This window comes from Saccopteryx bilineata, chromosome 3 (genome assembly GCF_036850765.1).
Source record: "Saccopteryx bilineata isolate mSacBil1 chromosome 3, mSacBil1_pri_phased_curated, whole genome shotgun sequence".
Classification (NCBI taxonomy): domain Eukaryota; kingdom Metazoa; phylum Chordata; class Mammalia; order Chiroptera; family Emballonuridae; genus Saccopteryx; species Saccopteryx bilineata.
Window position 1 is genome coordinate 76041185 of NC_089492.1, and position 19417 is coordinate 76060601.

A 19417-nucleotide genomic window follows, 5' to 3' on the forward strand; every position below is an offset into this window, starting at 1 on the left:
GGCTGATTACTTTTTCTTTGAACTTACATTTTTTTCCAGACACCAGCTTTTTCAGAAATCCATGAGTACAGATTTGTGCTTTCAACTCATCTTTAAATTCATGTAGGGTGTGGTACGTGTGCACCTTGGCTCAAACTAAGAAAGTCCTAAGTTTCTATTTGAGAGAGTTAATCGAAGAATATTAGCAATTTGATCCAATTATACATACATCCTGCATTTGTAATGAGTTATGTATTTGTTTTTCAAGAAAGAATTATTAAGAGGTTGATAGTACTTGCACTTTAAATACTCAAAACCATATTTCTGACATAGTGTTAATGCGTGCAGGACTCCCAGGATGACAGGTGTGAGCGCAGGCCAGTGGGTGTGGTGAGCAGAAGGGGACAGCCAGGCTAAGGTACAGCCACTACTCAGCTCCAGCTGCAACCAGCCCAGTGTTGCCACATCTTTCGATTTTCCAACAAAAGCCAGAAACCTATATTAATGCAAACCTTCCCATTTTTATTTATTTATTTGTTTGTTTGTTTATTTTGTATTTTTCTGAAGCTGGAAACGGGGAGAGACAGTCAGACAGACTCCAGCATGCGCCCGACCGGGATCCACCCGGCACGCCCACCAGGGGGCGATGCTCTGCCCCTCCGGGGCGTCGCTCTGTTGCGACCAGAGCCACTCTAGCGCCTGGGGCAGAGGCCAAGGAGCCATCCCCAGCGCCTGGGCCATCTTTGCTCCAATGGAGCCTCGGCTGCGGGAGGGGAAGAGAGAGACAGAGAGGAAGGAGAGGGGGAGGGGGGGGAGAAGCAAATGGGCGCTTCTCCTGTGTGCCCTGGCTGCGAATTGAACCCGGGACTTCTGCACGCCAGGCTGACGCTCTACCACTGAGCCAACCGGCCAGGGCCACCTTCCCATTTTTAAATGTTTATATGTTGAGAAGTTTTTCATTTTATAAATCTGGCAAAACACACATTTAGCCCATGAACCAAAAGTTTATGACCTTTGCCTCAAGGAAAAAAATGTGTTTGGCTGATGCCAAGTCCCTTAGCGGCTGGAGGAGGCGTGGTGATGGGCTTGTTTCAGTGGGTTCAAACACACTGGGAAGAAATCCTCAGCACATAAGGGTTGATCCAAATCAGAGACAAGTCAGTAGACCCAGATACCAAACAGAGTAAGGCAGGGATATTATACTTGGAGCCATAATACTAGTTTTATCATTCCAAATGGTATAATATTAATGGTCCTTAATCAAGCATCTTGAAAACATAGTTCTTTCTTGCAGAGAGCCAAGGATGGAACACATTCTACATGTTTAACACAGGCACAGTTATAAGTTGTCCTCTAAGACAATATGCAAAGTAGGTCACCAGTGACAAGAGCAGCTACTATAATCCCCTGCTGGGAGCCACAGTCATCCATGGCAACTGCCCCCACAGCTGAAAAGAGCTCTGCTCATGGGAAGAGCAGAGAGGAGCTTGACGGTCTCATCCAGCCCACACCAGAGAGGTCCTTCCCTCCTTTCACATTACCCTCCCCTGCGGTTGAGGCTCCTCCCCTGGCTCCTCCGCCTTCCCCTCCTTTTCCCTGCTCCTTCTTCTCCTGCTTTTCTTTGGACAACTTTAAATTGAAGCCATGGTTCACAAAAATAAACTCAAAATGGATAAAAGACTTAAATGTAAGCCATAAAACCATAAGCATCTTAGAAAAAAACATAGGCAGTAAGCTCTGACATCTCTCGCAGCAATATATTTGCCAATTTATCTCCACGGGCAAGTGAAATAAAAGACAGCATAAACAAATGGGACTATATCAGACTAAAAAGCTTCTGCACAGCTAAAGACAATAAGAACAGAATAAAAAGACAAACTACACAATGGGAGAATACATTTGACAATACGTCTGATAAGGGGTTAATAACCAAAATTTATAAAGAACTTGTAAAACTCAATACCAGGAAGACAAACAACCCAATCCAAAAATGGGCAAAAGAAATGAATAGACACTTCTCCAAAGAGGACATACAGATGGCCAATAGGCATATGAAAAAATGCTCAACATCACTAATGATTAGAGAAATGCAAATTAAAACCACAATGAGATATCATCTCACATCAGTCAAAATGGCGCTCATCAACAAAACAACACAGAATAGGTGCTGGCGAGAATGTGGAGAAAAGGGAACCCTCCTGCACTGCTGGTGGGAATGCAGACTGGTGCAGCCACTGTGGAAAACAGTATGGAGATTCCTCAAAAAATTAAAAATCAAACTGCCTTTTTTTTTTTTTTTTTTTTTTTTTTTTTTTATAAATTTTTTTTTTTTTTTTTAGATTTTATTGATTCATTATAGAAAGGAGAGAGAGAGAGAGAGAGAAGTGGGGAGGAGCAGAAAGCATCAACTCCCATATGCGCCTTGACCAGGCTAGCCCAGGGTTTCGAACCGGCAACCTCAGTGTTTCCAGGTTGACACTTTATCCACTGCGCCACCACAGGTCAGGCTCAAACTGCCTTTTGACCCAGCTATACCACTTTTAGGAATATACCCCAAGAACACCATAGCACTGTTTGAAAAGAAGAAATGCACCCCCATGTTTATGGCAGCATTGTTCACAATAGCGAAGATCTGGAAACAGCCCAAGTGTCCATCAGAGGACGAGTGGATTAAAAAGCTTTGGTATATATATATACTATGGAATACTACTCAGCCATAAGAAATGATGACATCGGATCATTTACAACAACATGGATGGACCTTGATAACATTATACTGAGCGAAATAAGTAAATCAGAAAAAACTAAGAACTATATGATTCCATATATAAGTGGGACATAAAAATGAGACTCAAGAGACATGGACAAGAGCATAGGGGTTACAGGGTGGGGGGGGAGGAGAGGGAGGGGGTTGAGGGAGGGGAGGGGCACAAAGAAAACCAGTTAGAAGGTGACGGAAGACAATTGGGCTTTGGATGATGGGAATGCAGCATAAGCAAATGTCAAAATAACCTAGAGATGTTTCCTCTGAACATATGTACCCTGATTTATCAATGTCACCCCATTAAAATTAATTTAAAAATAATAAAAATAAATAAATTGAAGCCACGGTCTAAATAAAACAGCCTTAGATAACAGGAAGATTCAGTAGTAAATCCAATAAACACATACTGAAAATAATTCAGCCATCACCAGGGCCTGTTCCTAAAATAACATAAAACTATGAAGTGATGTTTGAACTAAGATTAGTATGACAGTACATGGTATTTCCCCATAGGCTTCAGAAAATAAATGAGTGTTCTCAACTATTTAAAAAGATCTCTTGAGATTTTTAATAAATCTGTTGTAAATATATTAAATTATAAAGTTTATAAAATTATGAATAATTATTTTATTGAGGTATAATTGAGATAGATTAGTTTTGGGTATACAACATAATGATTCAAAATTTGTACACATTGTGAAATGATTACCACAATAAGACTAGTTAAACACTCATCACCATACATAGTTACTAATTTTTTTCTTGTGATGAGAACTTTTCAGATCTATTCTTTTAGCAACTTTCAAATATGCAACAGTTTTAACTATAAGTCACCATGCTATACGTTATATCCTATGATTTTCTTATCTTGTAACTGACAGTCTGTACCTCTTGACCTGTTCCCCCATTTGCCCACCTCTCCTTGTTTGTTTAGATTTCACATATAAGTGAGATCATATGTTATTTGTCTTTTTCTGTCTGACTTATTTCACTTAGCATGATACCTTCTAGGTCTATCCATGTTGTTATAAATTATAAGGTTTCCTTCTTTTTCATGGCCAAATAATATACCACATCTTCTTTATCCATTCATCCATTGATGTACACTTAGGTTTCTTCAATGTCTTGGCTACTATAAATAATGCTGCAATTACTAGTTAGTATTTCCATTTTCTTTGAACAAATATGCAAAAGTGGAATTGCTAGATCATAAGGTAGATCTATTTTTAATTTTTTAAAAAAATTTTTAAGAAATCTTCATACTGTTTTCCATAATGGCTGTACTAATTTACATTCCCACCACCATGCCCAAGGGATCCCTCTTCTCCACATCCTCACCAACTCTTGTTATTACTTGTCTTTTTCCCATCCAAGTACTAACCAGGCTCAACCCTGCTTAGCTTCCAAGATCAGACAACATTGGGCATGTTCAGGGTGGTATGGCTGTAACTCACTTGTCTTTTTGGTAAGTCATTCTAACTGGTGTAAAGTATTATCTCATTATGATTTTGATATGCATTTCCCTGATGATAAGCATCTTTTTATGTACTTGTTGGCCATCATATGTCTTCTTTGGGAAAATCTCTATTCAGATCTTCTGCCCATATTTTTTTTTTTTGGTTGTTTTTTTTTTCAGAGAGAGAATATTATAGAGCGACAGACAGGAAGGAGGAGGGAGGGAAGAGAGAGATGAGAAGCATCAACTCGTAGTTGCTTCACTTTAGTTCTTTAATTGCTTCCCATATATGCCTTGAAGGGGGGGGGAGCTCCAGCTGAGCCAATGACCCCTTGCTCAAGCCAGTGACCTTGGGCTAATGTTGATGATCCTGCACTCAAGCCAGCGATTCCACACTCAAGCTGGCAACCCCACGCTCAAGTCAGCGACCTTGGGGTTTCAAACCGGGGACCTCAGCATTCCAGGTTAACCCTCTATCCACTGTGCCACCACTGGTCAGGCTGCCCATTTTTAAATCAGGTTGTTGTTTACCTCTTCTCTTTTACATATGAGTTCTTCATATATTTTGAACATTACCACTTAAGGTATGTGAATTATAAATATTTTCAGCCACTCAATAAGTTGTCTTTATATTATGTGGATGGTTTCCTTTGCCATGAGAAGCTTCTGAATTTGATGCAGTCCCATTTGTTTATTTTTGTTGCTTCAGCATTTGGTGTCAGAATCAAAAAATTATTGCTAAGACTGATGTCAAGGAGCTTACCACCTACTTTCTTCTAGGAGTTTTATGTGTCAGGTTTTATGTTCAAGTCTTTAATATATATTGAATTAATTTTTTATGATGAAAAACAGTGGTCCACTGTTTAATGCATGTGGCTGACTAGTTTTTCAACATTTATTGAAGAGACTGTCCTTTCCCCACAATATATTCTTGGCTCCTTTGTCATAGATTAATTGACATTATATAGTGGGTTTCTTTCTGGGCTCTCTATTCTGGTGACCCTTAGACTAACACTTGAATTTGCTTTGCAATTGTATGCTCACTGTACTTTTGGAAACTACACCAAATAATCAGACAAAGCCCTCCTTCAAAAATCACAGCACAGAACCATCTCTGAGCTCCTCATTTACTTGTCAAATGGCTTCTAAAAATAATAAATGTAACAACTCCCTCAATCCATCCTGACAACTCACACTGTTAGCTGGTCTCCCGCTGATGCCAACACAGAGACTGTAGGCACACAGTCACCTGCAGGGCGCAATATGGAGCTCAAAGTCTAACCCTGGTTATGGAAAACGTCATTATGTAGCTCATTTGCAGAGCTGTCATAGGTAAAGCGGGTGCCTTAGCATTGACTGCTTCCTTTAAAAACTGATCACAGAGCTCAGGTTTCCTAAGTATTCCTGCTATTCTGCTGCATTTTTTTTTTTTAAGACTGAACGTTGAACAGGACTCTCTACGTTGAATGGGGAAAGGGAAAGGCATAACAGATACAGGGAATTGTGCCACTTTAATTCATTCATTCAACAAATATGTGCTGAATACTGAATGCTGTCATATACCAAGCATTTCTAGCCTGGATATGAAAATCTGTGCAGTGGTAGAGGAATACAAAGTTAAACAAACATGACAATAGGATTAGGATCCAAAAAGTTATTGAAAACAATTGCTGTTTACTGAGGTTGTAAAGAGTTTTGTACCGCAGGCTAAGAGGGTTAGATACCATCCTACGAGCAATGGGGACCAGAGGTTTTGCTTTAATAGGGTGACTACTTGTTCCTTGTTTTAAAAAGAAGTCTTTAGAAGCAGTTTGCAAGCTACACCAGAGAGACAAAAAATGGAAAGAAGGTAAACATGGCTCCTTCAGTAAGCTAGAAGGAGGTGACAAAGGACCTGCACTGAAGCAGTGGCCCAGGAGCACAGAGGGATACAGAGCTATTCACCCCACAGGACAGCAGAGTCTTGACCCAGCCAGCTGTAGAGGGGAAGGGGAGCCATGGACAAGGTGCAAGAGCAGTGCTGGGAAGGGGAGAGGGTGATAGTTCTGCACGCTGGCTTGTGAAGCCCATACATCTCAGGAAACACCGGCTGCCGGGTAGGCAGTTAAAAGTAACAGTGCACATATTCCTATACGTACTTACATAAATTTACATATAGGTTTACAGTGATATTATATAGAGATATAATCCCTCAAAAAAGTATCAAATGTCAACTGTAATAATTTCTGTACAGAACTATTTTTTCTTTATATTATTTATTATAGAAAATCTAGAACACAAAGTATACTACATTTAAAGTTTTAATATATATTAAGCACACATATATTATAACTATCATGCATATAAGGGCTTTTATTATATAGCTTAGAATCAGACACTATTCATGCTAAAGGAGATATGAGCTATCAACAACCCAAGTACCTCATTTTACACATGAGTACCATACCTAATATTCAAAGCTACACAATATACTCAACAGTGACTCTTCAATACAAGTTGCCTCAGAAAATGAAAAATAGAAACAATATTTTAAAACTTAAGAAGAAAACAGTATAGCAGAGTAACAGAAATACTTAGGAAACCTAAGTTTGGTGATCAACTCTACCATTAAATAGCTAAAAAGACCTAGAATAAGTCATTCAACCTCTCTAGGGTTCTGTCTTCCCATTTGCAATAGAAGGACTGGATACCGATGTTTTTTGTAGTAGGTATTCTTAAATATTTTAAAATATAAAAAGGATTTTATATATAACAAACATTAAAAATGTAAAACAAATCCTACCCAGTGTGCTTTCTTAATACAAATACAAATGAAATAGTGTATTTTCTTCATATTAGTTAGCAACAAAAAGATGTCAATGTGCATCTTCTCCAACAACTAATTTTAAAATAATTCCTTTCTATTAACTGTGCAATAACACCTTTTGTTCCTTCAACCCAAACCCATATATGTGATGCCCATAATGATGTTCATTTATTAAAATAAATGGATTAGCCTGACCAGGTGGTGGTGCAGTGAATAGAGCAAAGGACTGAGATGTGGAAGGACCCAGGTTCGAGACCCCAAGGTTGCCAGCTTGAGCGTGGGCTCATCTGGCTTGAGCCAAAAAAAGCTCACCAGCTTGGACCCAAGGTCACTGGCTCGAACAAGGGGTTACTCGGTCTGCTGAAGGCCCGTGGTCAAGGCACATATGAGAAAGCAATCAATGAACAACTAAGGAGTCCCAACGAAAAACTGATGATTGATGCTTCTCATCTCTCTGCGTTCCTGTCTGTCTGTCCCTATCTATCCCTCCCTCTGACTCTCTCTCTGTCCCTGTAAAATAAATAAATAAATAAAAATTTAAAAAAATAATAATAAATGGATTAGTGGCTCAAGATGGCAAAGTGAGTACTTAGATTTTCCTCTCTCTCCTGAAGCCCATTAAATGATGGGAAAGAATGAATGAAAAAATTAGAAGCACTCAATACTAAAGAGAGCAGAAGGGAGGCTGCGAATGTCCTAGTGGGCAGGAAGCACAGGGAAGGGTAGTGATTAATGGGGCAGAGGGAGGGAACTGCAGCTAAAACACAGGTTGTGAAAGGAGGTCAATCCATTCGGAAGAAAGGTAGGACTAAGTCCTCTGGGTATCACAGACGCTGGAATGAAGACAGGTCAAAGAAGGTGGAGTAATTAACAGAATATAGGCAGGGCAGTCCGTTTTCTGTCAAGCACAAAGTACCTGGCAGTAGGCCAAGTGCACAATACCCAGTAATAAGGCATTTAGTATCTTGGCAAATTAACAGAACAAAATATTTTTTTTCCTCTGCTCTATAACACTATTGAATAAACTGTTTGGAGAAGAATCAAGTTTGGGATGGATGGTTATGGAGCAACGGGTCATTTGTCCAAGCTGTAAAGAATGAAAATGACAGCTGTTCGGCAAGGTATGAGCAAACAGTAAGGACTGGACAGGAGAGCTCACCCTGGAGGGCTCTGGAGGGTGACCACAGGGGTCCACGCTGGCTCTGAGGCTGGGACACCGCCCTCCGACTCTCTGTGCTGCTGCTCACTCATCGATAAAATGGGTGAATAACTATTTATAGGATTACTGTCAGGATTAAATAAGTATATAGCCTTTGAACAATTCCAGCAAAGTGTAGCTTTAAAAAATTAATCGATTTCTTATAGACCAGTTACCAAGTTTTATTGACAAACCGCGTAGTTGAAAACAACAATGTCTGGAAATACATTTGTGATGACTGGAGCGGCTACTGGAATCTCCTGAATAAAGGTCAAGGATGCTGTTGAACATCCTATGGTGCACAGAAGAGCCCCCACTCAAAATTATCCGATCTAAAACATCACTCGGGGCAAGGCTAAAACCCCGGGACTCACCAGATGCAGCAGCACCCAGCCGGCCAGCTGTCAGGGCAATGTGAGTGCAGTAAGAGGGATTTAGGATGGAGGGTGGGCAAAACAGCAAGGGGGTGAGATTCCAGGATATCAGAAGGGCTGCCAAGTGGCCCAGATCCAGTATGAAGGAAGGGAGATCCAGAAAAAGACTGACAGACTGGTAGATAAAGGCGTGATTAGGGAACTGGAGAAAACGATAAGGGTAAACTGTGGTCTGAGTAAGGGCTCAGGAGTTTGAGAACCTGAAGATCAGATTATTCCAAGTGATAGTGATATAGAAATTATACTCTATCTGCAAGTGAAGGAAACTAGAAAGGAAGGGTTTAGAATATGATCCAGAAAAACTGTACTGTCCCAGTGTTGCTGAAGTCATCCACCTCATGCTGAGGTCAGAGAAAAGATAGTGTGAAGGGGGAGAGAAAAGCTCTGAGCTGAATGCTTGGAACAACACCAAGAAAGCTGAGATTTCTATTAAGGAGTCTTTCGTTAAATATTTCTTTCCCTTATCTATGGAGTGAAGACTATTAAGGCAGGAACGGCCAAGTAGAAGACATTAGAATTCCCCTGCCTACCAAACAAATGAACCGAAGGCATGGCGGCATCCCGGGACACGATGTGCAGAGCGCCACAATCAAGGGTGTGAAGATGCAGAGCAGGCATCCCCCCCAAAGCCCCATTCACTTCCCGACGTGACCATGCAGAAAACACATGTTCTCAGAAGACAATTTATTAGCATAAACTTAATCAAGTGGCAACTCCAACTGCAGCTGTTATTCCAGATGTGATTTCATGGCTAGAGAAAACCAAATATCCCCCAGCACCTGGTCTGTATAGTTGATCTAACAAATGCTTTCTTGTCTAGACCTGCTAGTAAAGACGATGCACCTCAGGGTTACATGAACTCTCCAGTTCTATGTCACAGTCTTGTCTACAGGGACTTTGATGGCCACTCCGTTCCACTGGACATCATGCTGGTCTGTTATACATGCTGACTGATCCTGGAATCAGAAAGTTGCAACTACTCTAGACATAGGTAAGACATGTATTACAGAGGGTGAGAAATAACCCCATACAAATGCTGGGTCTTGGTGACATTCCTGGGGGTCAGTGGTCTGGGTTATGCCAAATACCCTTTCTTACCACTGAGAAGAAAACTTAATACCTAGTTTTTGGAGGCAACAAATACCTTATTTGGACATGCTTCTCCAACTTTTTTACCAAGTAATCTATAAAGCTGCCAGTTCTGAGTGGGGCCCCGAACAAGACAAGGTTCTGCAACAGGTCCAGACACCAGGCAAGCTATTCTACTGCTTGGCCTTTACCACCCAGCACATGTGGCGGTGCTTGGAATGTCTGTGCCACACACATATGCAGAGCGGAGACAATGACAGACCTCTGCAGGTGACACACAGGCACAGCTGGAAGAGCCCGAAAGGACACTGATGAAGGAACAGCCTCCCAGTCGGCAGAATGTTAAGCAGTGTTTCTGAAGGATCACGGTGCCTGGACAGAGACATGGCCAAGCTGTGAATCTATGCTGATTTCTGTGAAGTGACTAATGATTTTGCTGGATGGTCAAGGATTTAGAAGGAATATGATTGGAAAACAGATGACAAGAAGGTCTGGGAAAGATACATAGATAGATCTCTCTGAATGGACACAGAGTGAGAAAATAAATGAGTCACATGTGAATGATTTCTTCAGCAGAGAGGAATCTATTTAATAATCAGGGGACAAGAGAAAGCAAGTCCTGTGAGTATCAGTCAACCTCTCGCCACTCCCTCCTGCCCTTCACAAATGGGTTCAGGAACAAAGTGGCCATGGCAGCAGGAATGTGCTTCTGTCTCAGGGTTCAGAGAGGTAGGTATCTCAACATATTGCAGACCAGCCTGACCAGGCGGTGGTGCAATGGATAGAGTGTTGGACTAGGATGAGGAGGACCCAGGTTCGAAACCCCGAGGTCGCCGGCTTGATCATGGGCTCACCAGCTTGAGTGCGGGGTCTCTGGCTCGAACGTGGGATCATAGACATGACCCCATGGTAGCTGGCTTGAAGTCCAAGGTCACTGGCTCAAGAAGGGGGTCACTCCCTCTGTTGTAGCACCTCCCCCCAATCAAGGCACATAAGAGAAAGCCATCAACTTTGGGTGATGGGTATGCAACATAATCAAATGTCAAAATAAACTGGAGATGTTTTCTCTGAACCTATGTACTCTGATTGATCAATGTCACCCCATTAAAATTAATAAATAAAAAAAAGAGAAAGCCACCAATGAACAACTAAGGTGCCCCAACAAAGAACTGATGCTTCTCATCTCTTTCCCTTCTTGTCTGTCTGTTCCTGGAATCTGTCTTTCTCTCTGACTTTCTCTCTGTCAAAAAAAGAAAGAAAAGAAAAGAAAAGAAAAGAAAAGAAAAGAAAAGAAAGAAAGAAAGAAAGAAAGAAAGAAAGAAAGAAAGAAAGAAAGAGAAAGAAAGAAAGAATCACAGGCCACTAGCAAACTAGGACTATCACCAAGGCAACAAGACTCTGAACTTTTGTGGCAGGGAGGTTATGTATGAATTCAGAAACGCTAACTTCTACTCACCCAGGTTGACCTGGCTATCAACACTGTGAAATGAGCAACTGCTAAGAGCAGGGACCAGCATTAGCTTCAAATACAGCATCACTCCCTGGGGGGATCAGATGGCCACCTAGTGGCAGGTTGATTGCAGAGGACCATTCAAATGAATATATAGTATTATCACTGGAATAGATACTCTGAATATGGATTTGTCTTTCATGTCCACAAAGCTTCTACCAAAACCATCATCCATAAACTTAGAGAATGTCATATTCATTGTCATGGTATTCCACACAGCACTGCTTCTAACCAAAGAAGTCATTTTGCAGGAAATGATGTGGGATAATGAGCTCATGCTATGGAATTCACTGGTCTTTCCAGGGCTGGGCCTGACAGACTGGTGAAATTATTTTTTTTAAATTAAACTTTCTATTTTGAGATCAATTATAAATATGCATATGATTATAACAGTAATCCATGGCGATCCCCTGCATCCTTTACCTAGTTCTCCCCATGCTAGCATTTTATAAGACACAGTACAGTGTTATGACCAGGAAAGTGACACCCACAGTATTCAGATTTCACCAGTTTTTATACAATTTTGTCACATGTGAAGGTTCATGTATTCACCACCAAAGCCCTGTTCCAGCACCACAACGGTCCCGTGTTGTCCTTTTATAGCTCTCCCTCTCCCTTCTGCCCACCCCCATCCCTAACTTTTAGCAACTACTCACCTGTTCTCCATCTCTATAATTATATCATTTCAAGAGTGTCACTCAGGCCTGACCTGTGGTGGCACAGTGGATAAAGCGTCAACCTGGAACACTGAGGTCGCTGTTTCGAAACCCTGGGCTTGCTTGGTCAAGGTACATATGGGAGTTGATGCTTCCTGCTCCTCCAACTTCTCTCTCTCTCTCTCTCTCTCTCTCTCTCTCCTGTCTCTCTAAAAAATAAAAAAATAAAATCTAAAAAAAAGTGTCACTCAAATGGATTCAAATGAAAGGCTCCTTGAGGATTGGCTTTTTTAACTCAGCATGATCCCTGGAGAGTCATTCAGGTTGATGTGTGTATCAGTTGCTTGTTCCTTTTATTGCTAAGCAGTATTTCATGGTGCAGATGGACCAGTTGTCCAACCATTGACCAGCTAAAGGATGTCAGCACTATTGTATAGCTGCTATGAATTGACCATTTGGGTAGAGGGTTTTATATGAATATAAGTTTTCACTTCTCTGGGATCAATACTCTACCTCAGTGTGCATTTATTTCTTTTGGGAAATAATCCAACGTCTCACCTAGGCCAGGGACTTGCTGAGTCACCTACTGCTGGACAGGGCATCTACCATTCATACTCTGCCAGCTGCCTACACCAGAATGTCCAAAGCTTTAAAATGAATCAACACTGTTGAAATGTATTCCCAAATCTCTACAAACCAGGTTCCACTCAAATGTCTTTTCTTTATTTCCTGTTATTTAATGCTGATTAAAACAAACCTAAGAGTTGTAATCATGTTACAAAATTTAATGCAACTGAAAAAAAAAATTAATATAACCTTTAAAAGAAAAACCAAAGTAAAACAAAACCCAAACACATTAAAAGAAGGTAGTGAGATTTCTGAGCAAAAATGAGACTTAACAAAGATATGCAAATAGTGAAAGCTAATGCTTGACTTGAGAAGTCTTATAAGAATCTGATTGCTCATAATCAGATCATACGGCCACCCATGAAACAAGTACAGGCAGAATATAGTCATCTTTTCCTTTAGAAAACATATAGTATTATTTATTAGCAGTTTATCTGTGTTGATAAAAACTTACTTTCCCTAGAGATTTCTATCTACTTCAATATACTCTTTCATTGTTTTTTATATTAACTGGTCATTTCCTCTAAACATGCTTTGAAAATGTTAGATTCCACTGTTGAAACTAAAGAGTTCAGAAGATTTTTATTACTAACTCAGAAATAATACTCCTAGAAACCTATACTGTACAACCAGGGGGCACTATGGTTAAAACCAGAAATGTATTTCAACATTCCTTTATATATTAGTTTTTGAAATATTGGTATCATTTTAAAAGTTGGAAAAATAAAGGATTAAATAAAACTACAATTTTACCAGTCTTAAAACATATTAAAAATGAGAATTTCCCCCCTTATATTGTAACAAATCCTTTGAACAAGCTATACTCTCAGTATTCTGAAAAGACAAAATATCTGATTTAAATATTCTATGGTCTGGAATATTCCAACATTTTGAAATAAAAATACAAGTAAAAATATTCATGAAAAAGTGAAAAGTAACATTTAAAAATATTTGCAGAGAATATATTTATTGTATCACTAAAATGAAACTATAACCACCTTGGAACATTAGTATTCTATATAAATAAGCTAAAATAGTAAACTATTATTCTCCATCTCAAAAATAATAAAATGCTCTATTGTGTGGCCTTAAAAACTGTTCGAAATCACTTTTTTCAATGTGCTAAAAACATAATATGCCATTCTCTACCATTAAGAAACAGATTCATAGAGCAAAAAACCAATTCTTTGCTCAACTATTGCCACCTTGTGGCTCTAAGAAGGGAGATCAGCTACAGCACAGCTCCCAATGGGCTTAACAGGTTCTACAAATCTGACATGAGGGTTAAAGGTTTAAAAAAAATTAAAGAGAATAAGGTATAAGATTTAAAATATATATATTTTACCAGATCCTCTATACATGCTATGTTGATTACAAAAATTAAAAGGACTAGGTCCCTACCCTGAAAAAAAAACTAGACAGATGCATAACCCACTATGAAAGGTAATGAAGCAAAGGAAGAGAAGTGGGTGAGTGAGTGTGGGAAGAGCGCACCTACAAACCTCTATACAGAACAATGGCATTTCAAGTCATTTAAACTTGAGATCCTTTAAAATAGTAGCCTCACAGAAATTTGGGAATAAGAAATTCATAATGAATTGCCCTTGATTGAATTCCTACCTGCAGGGGAGTTCTTTTTAAGGATAACTTGTTTGCTCTTACTGAGTATCACTTATTTCTAAGGTGCACATATAGACACATAAAACTGCACTTTAGGGATGAGAATTAAATCAGTGGGTACAATTTCAACTTTTATATATATATTTAATTCCAGTAATAGGCTAATAGACCTCCCAGCCATGTTATTTATCATGTACACTTACTTATTCAATCACTGAACTGAATAAATTTCATTCCAATTCAAATCAACAAATATATATTTAATTCCTACTCATGTGAAAGGAATTATACAAGGAATGAAAAGAACCTTCAGGAACTACAATCCAGAAAACAGGATAAAACAAATTCACAAATTACTTTAATATATATCTTAACAGTTGGGTGTGTACCATAAAGGTAGTATAAAATAAAGCCTGGGACAGTCAAAAGAAGTTTCATCTGGTTGGGGGATGATGAAGGTCAAATAAAAGAGATGGCTTTTACAATGGAATCTGCAGCCGGGAATGTTACTTCCAGGAAAAAGAGAAAAGGTAAATAAATAGGGATTTGTTTAGGGAACAACAAACTGTTTATTGTCCAAAACACTTTTTTTAACAGAAGCCATGTTAAAAATGAAATCTTACATAGAGCCCCAATATATACCATAAATGTAGTATTTTGTTGACATGCTATATTTCATAAGTTTAAATTGATAGCATTTACTAATTATTAAGTAAAAACATGTGAACATGCCATTATTTTGATAGTTCCCAATTTCTGTACTGTGTTTGATTACCCAATATTAAGAAAATCCACCTACATTACGCCACACGAATAGGGGGTGAGGCGACAGTCACCACCATTCACTGTAAGGGGGACTGGGGCACAAACAGGCTCTATCTATCAACACCCAAATTATGTGTACACTTTGACCCAGCATATAATCCACAGATATGCAAAAATGTAAATACTCACTGTAGCACTATCTGTGTTAAAGGGAAAAACAAACAAACCTATAAGCTCATTAATAAAAGCCTGGTTAAATAAATTATGCTATATCCTTTACCATGGAATACCAAGCATTTTTTTTCAATGAGATATACATACACCACACATACATAATAAGAAGAAAAAATATTTAATACTTATGTATTAAATTCTTTTTTTTGTATTTTTCCGAAGCTGGAAACGGGGAGGCGGTCAGACAGACTCCCGCATGCGCCCGACCGGGATCCACCCGGCACGCCCACCAGGGGGCGATGCTCTGCCCATCTTGGGGCGTCTGCCCATCTTGGGGCATCACTCTGCGACAATCAGAGCCATTCTAGGGCCTGAGGCAGAGGCCATAGAGCCATCCTCAGCGCCCGCGCGCAAACTTTGCTCCAGTGGAGCCTTGGCTGCGGGAGGGGAAGAGAGAGAGAGACAGAGAGGAAGTAGAGGGGGAGGGGTGGAGAAGTAGATGGGCGCTTCTCCTGTGTGCCCTAGCCGGGAATCGAACCCGGGACTTCTGCACGCCAGGCCGACGCTCTACCACTGAGCCAAACGGCCAGGGCTAAAATTTATACTTAAGTGAAAATGGCAATTTTCAGTAGCAGCAACTAAAGGACACTGCTTATAAGTAATCAGGCACTTGCGCTAAGTATTTAAATAATGATTCATTTAATCTCATAATAAATACATGACACAAAGTTTCCTTTTATAAAAAAAGAAAAAATACACAGATATTAAGTAATTTTCCAAGGAAGCATAGCTAGTAAATAACAAAACCATAACTCAAACCAACACTGTCTGAATCCAGAACTTAACCTATGAAACAGTAATAAAATACTTCAAAAACACACCAACCAATTTTTGTGTTTTTAAGTATAATTACACTTACACTTAATTAGTTTATATTTACATATGTATATATAAAACTCTCTGGAAGTTGCCATTTAAAAAAATACACCCTCCAGCCTTGAGAAAATGAGGAAAAGGGGGCTTTTACATTTCCTATAACAACCTTCAGTGTTATTTAAATTTTTTTTAAAGTTACAAGTATTACTTGTAAAATTACTTTTTTTCAAAAATCCTGACCACACAATAAAGATCAACTTTATTAATCTTGCAGTCTCAGGATACTCTTCAATTAAACAGATCAAGACACTTCAAAAGGTAAAGTGAAAGTTTTTTCACAAAGTTGAATCTCTATCAACATCTAATAACTGCTCATATTCCTCATCATAAACATAATTCAGAAAAACACTGTAAACTTCCAATTAACATTAAAATGAAAACGAATGTATTTTCAGTTATCTTATTACTCATACAATTGTTTTTGATCAATTATCTTTCTGGATGTGCGCATAACTGATATGCTCAAACCTGTACTATTCTCTCCTGTACAACTGTTTTTAAGCAGTCACACATACACCTCAATTGAAGTTCAAATATGCACTATGTGTACAATTCATTCACTCACTCATTTGGCAAACACTGAGAGCCCAGTAAGAGTCAAATATTGTGCTGGATGCCAGGCAGGTTTTCTACAATCCAGGACAGTACCAGTCTGTTTGGTACTGGCCCCCAAGAAGGTAGGTACAGAAACTGGGTTTATTTTTACATAACTTATTATTGCCAGATATCCAATTTCACGTATGCCGAATCTAATAATTAGGAAAAATCTGGCTTGCAATTATGTCTCTTCCATTTCGTTTATTCTACCACATTTTACAAAAGTATTGCCTGAGTCAGATGTGAATTTTTTAAGTCATTTACAGAAAAATGAGGCACTGACAGGTTCAACGACTTGCTCAAGTCATACAGACAGCAATTCTCTCATTCGCCGATCCACTGATTTAACAAATATAAAGAACCTTGCAGGCCAGGCACCAAGCACCGCCCTGAAGCTACAGTCTACAAAGGCGGAGAGCCCGGCCTCTCCGGAGTGAGTCTAAGAGCCCTCCCAGACCGTCTCAGAAAGACACGCGCAAAGGCCGGGGGACACAGCAAGTCCAGCATGTAAATGACGCACAAACGTACAACATAGGAGAAAAAAACAGCAATCAACCGCGAGCCCTTTTCCAAGCGGCCACTGGGCCAAGAACCACCCTAGTTCCGCGTTTCACTCCCCACGCCAGGCCCCGCCCCAGAGTCTCAGCCCCACCTCCCCAGCCCGGCTCCGCCCAGACTCCCGGCTTCACGCGCCACGCCAGGCCGCGCCCCAGAGTCTCAGCCCCACCTCCCCAGCCCGGCTCCGCCCTGACTCTCGGCTTTCTCGCGCCCCGCCAGGCCCCGCCCCAGAGCCTCAGCCCCACCTCCCCAGCCCGGCTGTGCCCTGACTTCCGGCCCCGCCCCGGCCCCGCCTACCGCGTCACCAACAGGGTACGACGACTCACCCTCGTCTGCCCAAGCTCTGCCTTCCGCTGTAGATCCGAGTGTCGCTGCAGAGCGGTCGCGAAGCCGCCTGGGCGCGTTCCAGACTCCTTGGACTCGGAACTTTCGCTCCCGGCGCCACTCTCAGTGCCCGTGCCTCGACATGGCCGGGAGAAGAGGAACACACGCAGTAACTGACTCTCGGCGACCACGGCACGGGTCCGATACAGTGCCGCCATGACGTCTCCGGACAGAACCTCCGACCTTTAACCTCTCCGTCACGGGTGGAGCCACGGAAGCCCCGCCCACTTGCCACAGAGCACTGATGACGCGCGAGCGGGGTGCAGTGAGCGCACGCGTGGCGTTGGTAAAGAGATTGGATAACCTCGGGGCACTAAATCAGTGCCTGGATGTCTTCACTGGCAGCGATCCGCAAAGTTTAGCGTGGAAAGCTTTTTTACCCCAGGAATTTCGCCCTCCCAGGCATCCCGTGGGCCTGGTTATGCAGTAAATTCTCTAACGCTACACTCACTGGTCCTGCGGCCAGCGCGTGTGCCCCAGGTGGCCACAAGGTTGTCCCCAGCCCTTTTAAGGTCTTTATTGGAACCCCAAATACATACTGTCGGGCTCCCCCGGTTTTTTCTATTTAAGACTTCTTAGTGTACGTCTTAAACCAAATAGTTGACTTAGAGTAATTTTGTTCAGCGTCTGCGGCCCCATTTTGCTGTTGGATGGCTGACCCCGGGCTCAGACCTTCATGAAACCCTGACTCCAGTTCGTCGGTCTTGGCTTCTTTGCGGCCAGTCCACCCACGGTACAAAAATGCTAATGTATCTGAGCCCTCTTAGTCACCTCTGCATATCTACAGCCCCTTATAGGGAATTGAGAAGTTTCAGTATGTGCCTAAATAATACACCACCAGAGACCCCACACACACACACTCACTTCTTGAGTTTCTCCCTTTTTTTCCCAATGTTAATTCCCAAAGTTCGTACACACTCTTCAAAACCGAGCCCAAACCGTGCTTGAAAACGTGTTTAAGAATTAAGATGCAATTTTATATTAATTATACAAGTATTTATATGTAATTAGTTATTTTGCAAGTATTTTGATAGGGATGTTATTGTGTGACCACAGCCCCTATTTTAATAATGCCTTTATGTTCTTGTCAATTGGAAAATACAGAACATCAGACATACACTAACCCTGGAATGGTGCGTAATTGTATGAAGCACATACTTACAGATTTATCATTACTAGCCAACTGTAAGGTAATCCTTAATATATTCAGTAAGGGGTTTAAGATAAATTCTACTCCAGGTAAGTTCTCCCTTCTGGGCACCTAAGCTATTTATTTCCCTTGGCCATTACTAAAGTTTTGTGTAAAACATTTTTGCATTATTCTGTATGGCTGTTGCTACTACCTTCTACTTCCCTTTAGGGAAAAGTGGCCTGTGAGTTTAAGAACCCTTAACTCTAGTCCTGACCCTAATCCTGACCTCAGGCAAGCCAATTTAATGTTAATTTGGTTTCCTCACTTGTAAAACCAAGTTATGAGATACTGTTAAATATAAGGAAGTGTGCATAAACTTAGTATCTACAGGACAAATAGGATTAGTAATATCCCGGCTCTTAAATTCATGAGGTTTCCTGTCCTGCCTCAGCCAGATGATAAATTGCTTGAAGGTTACAACAGGCACTTTGAGATACATCCTCAAGTTTTTAATGTATGAGTGAGTTTGTATGAACTGATTTCAAGTTATGCTCAAGTTCTCTGCCTTTGGTAGAGCATCAGAAGCTTCAACAGGAGGAAGTGTCAAGGACTATGCCAGGGGTCCCCAAACTGCGGCCCACAGGCCACATGCGGCCCCCTGAGGCCATTTACCTGGTCCCCACCGCACTTCCGGAAGGGGCACCTCTTTCATTGGTGGTCAGTGAGAGGAGC

At 40.8% G+C, this 19417-nt stretch overlaps 1 protein-coding gene across 1 annotated transcript in view; it reads right to left on the reverse strand.

Annotated features, from left to right (window-relative positions):
- MRPS28 (mitochondrial ribosomal protein S28) overlaps nt 1-17760 on the reverse strand; it is an 89657-nt gene extending 71897 nt beyond the window's left edge. The window contains exon 1 of the mRNA XM_066266376.1: nt 17496-17760. Coding sequence (XP_066122473.1) covers nt 17496-17711 — 216 coding nt within the window. The 5' untranslated portion in view covers nt 17712-17760. The remainder of the gene's footprint in view (nt 1-17495) is intronic.
- Nucleotides 17761-19417: the final 1657 nt, after the last annotated feature.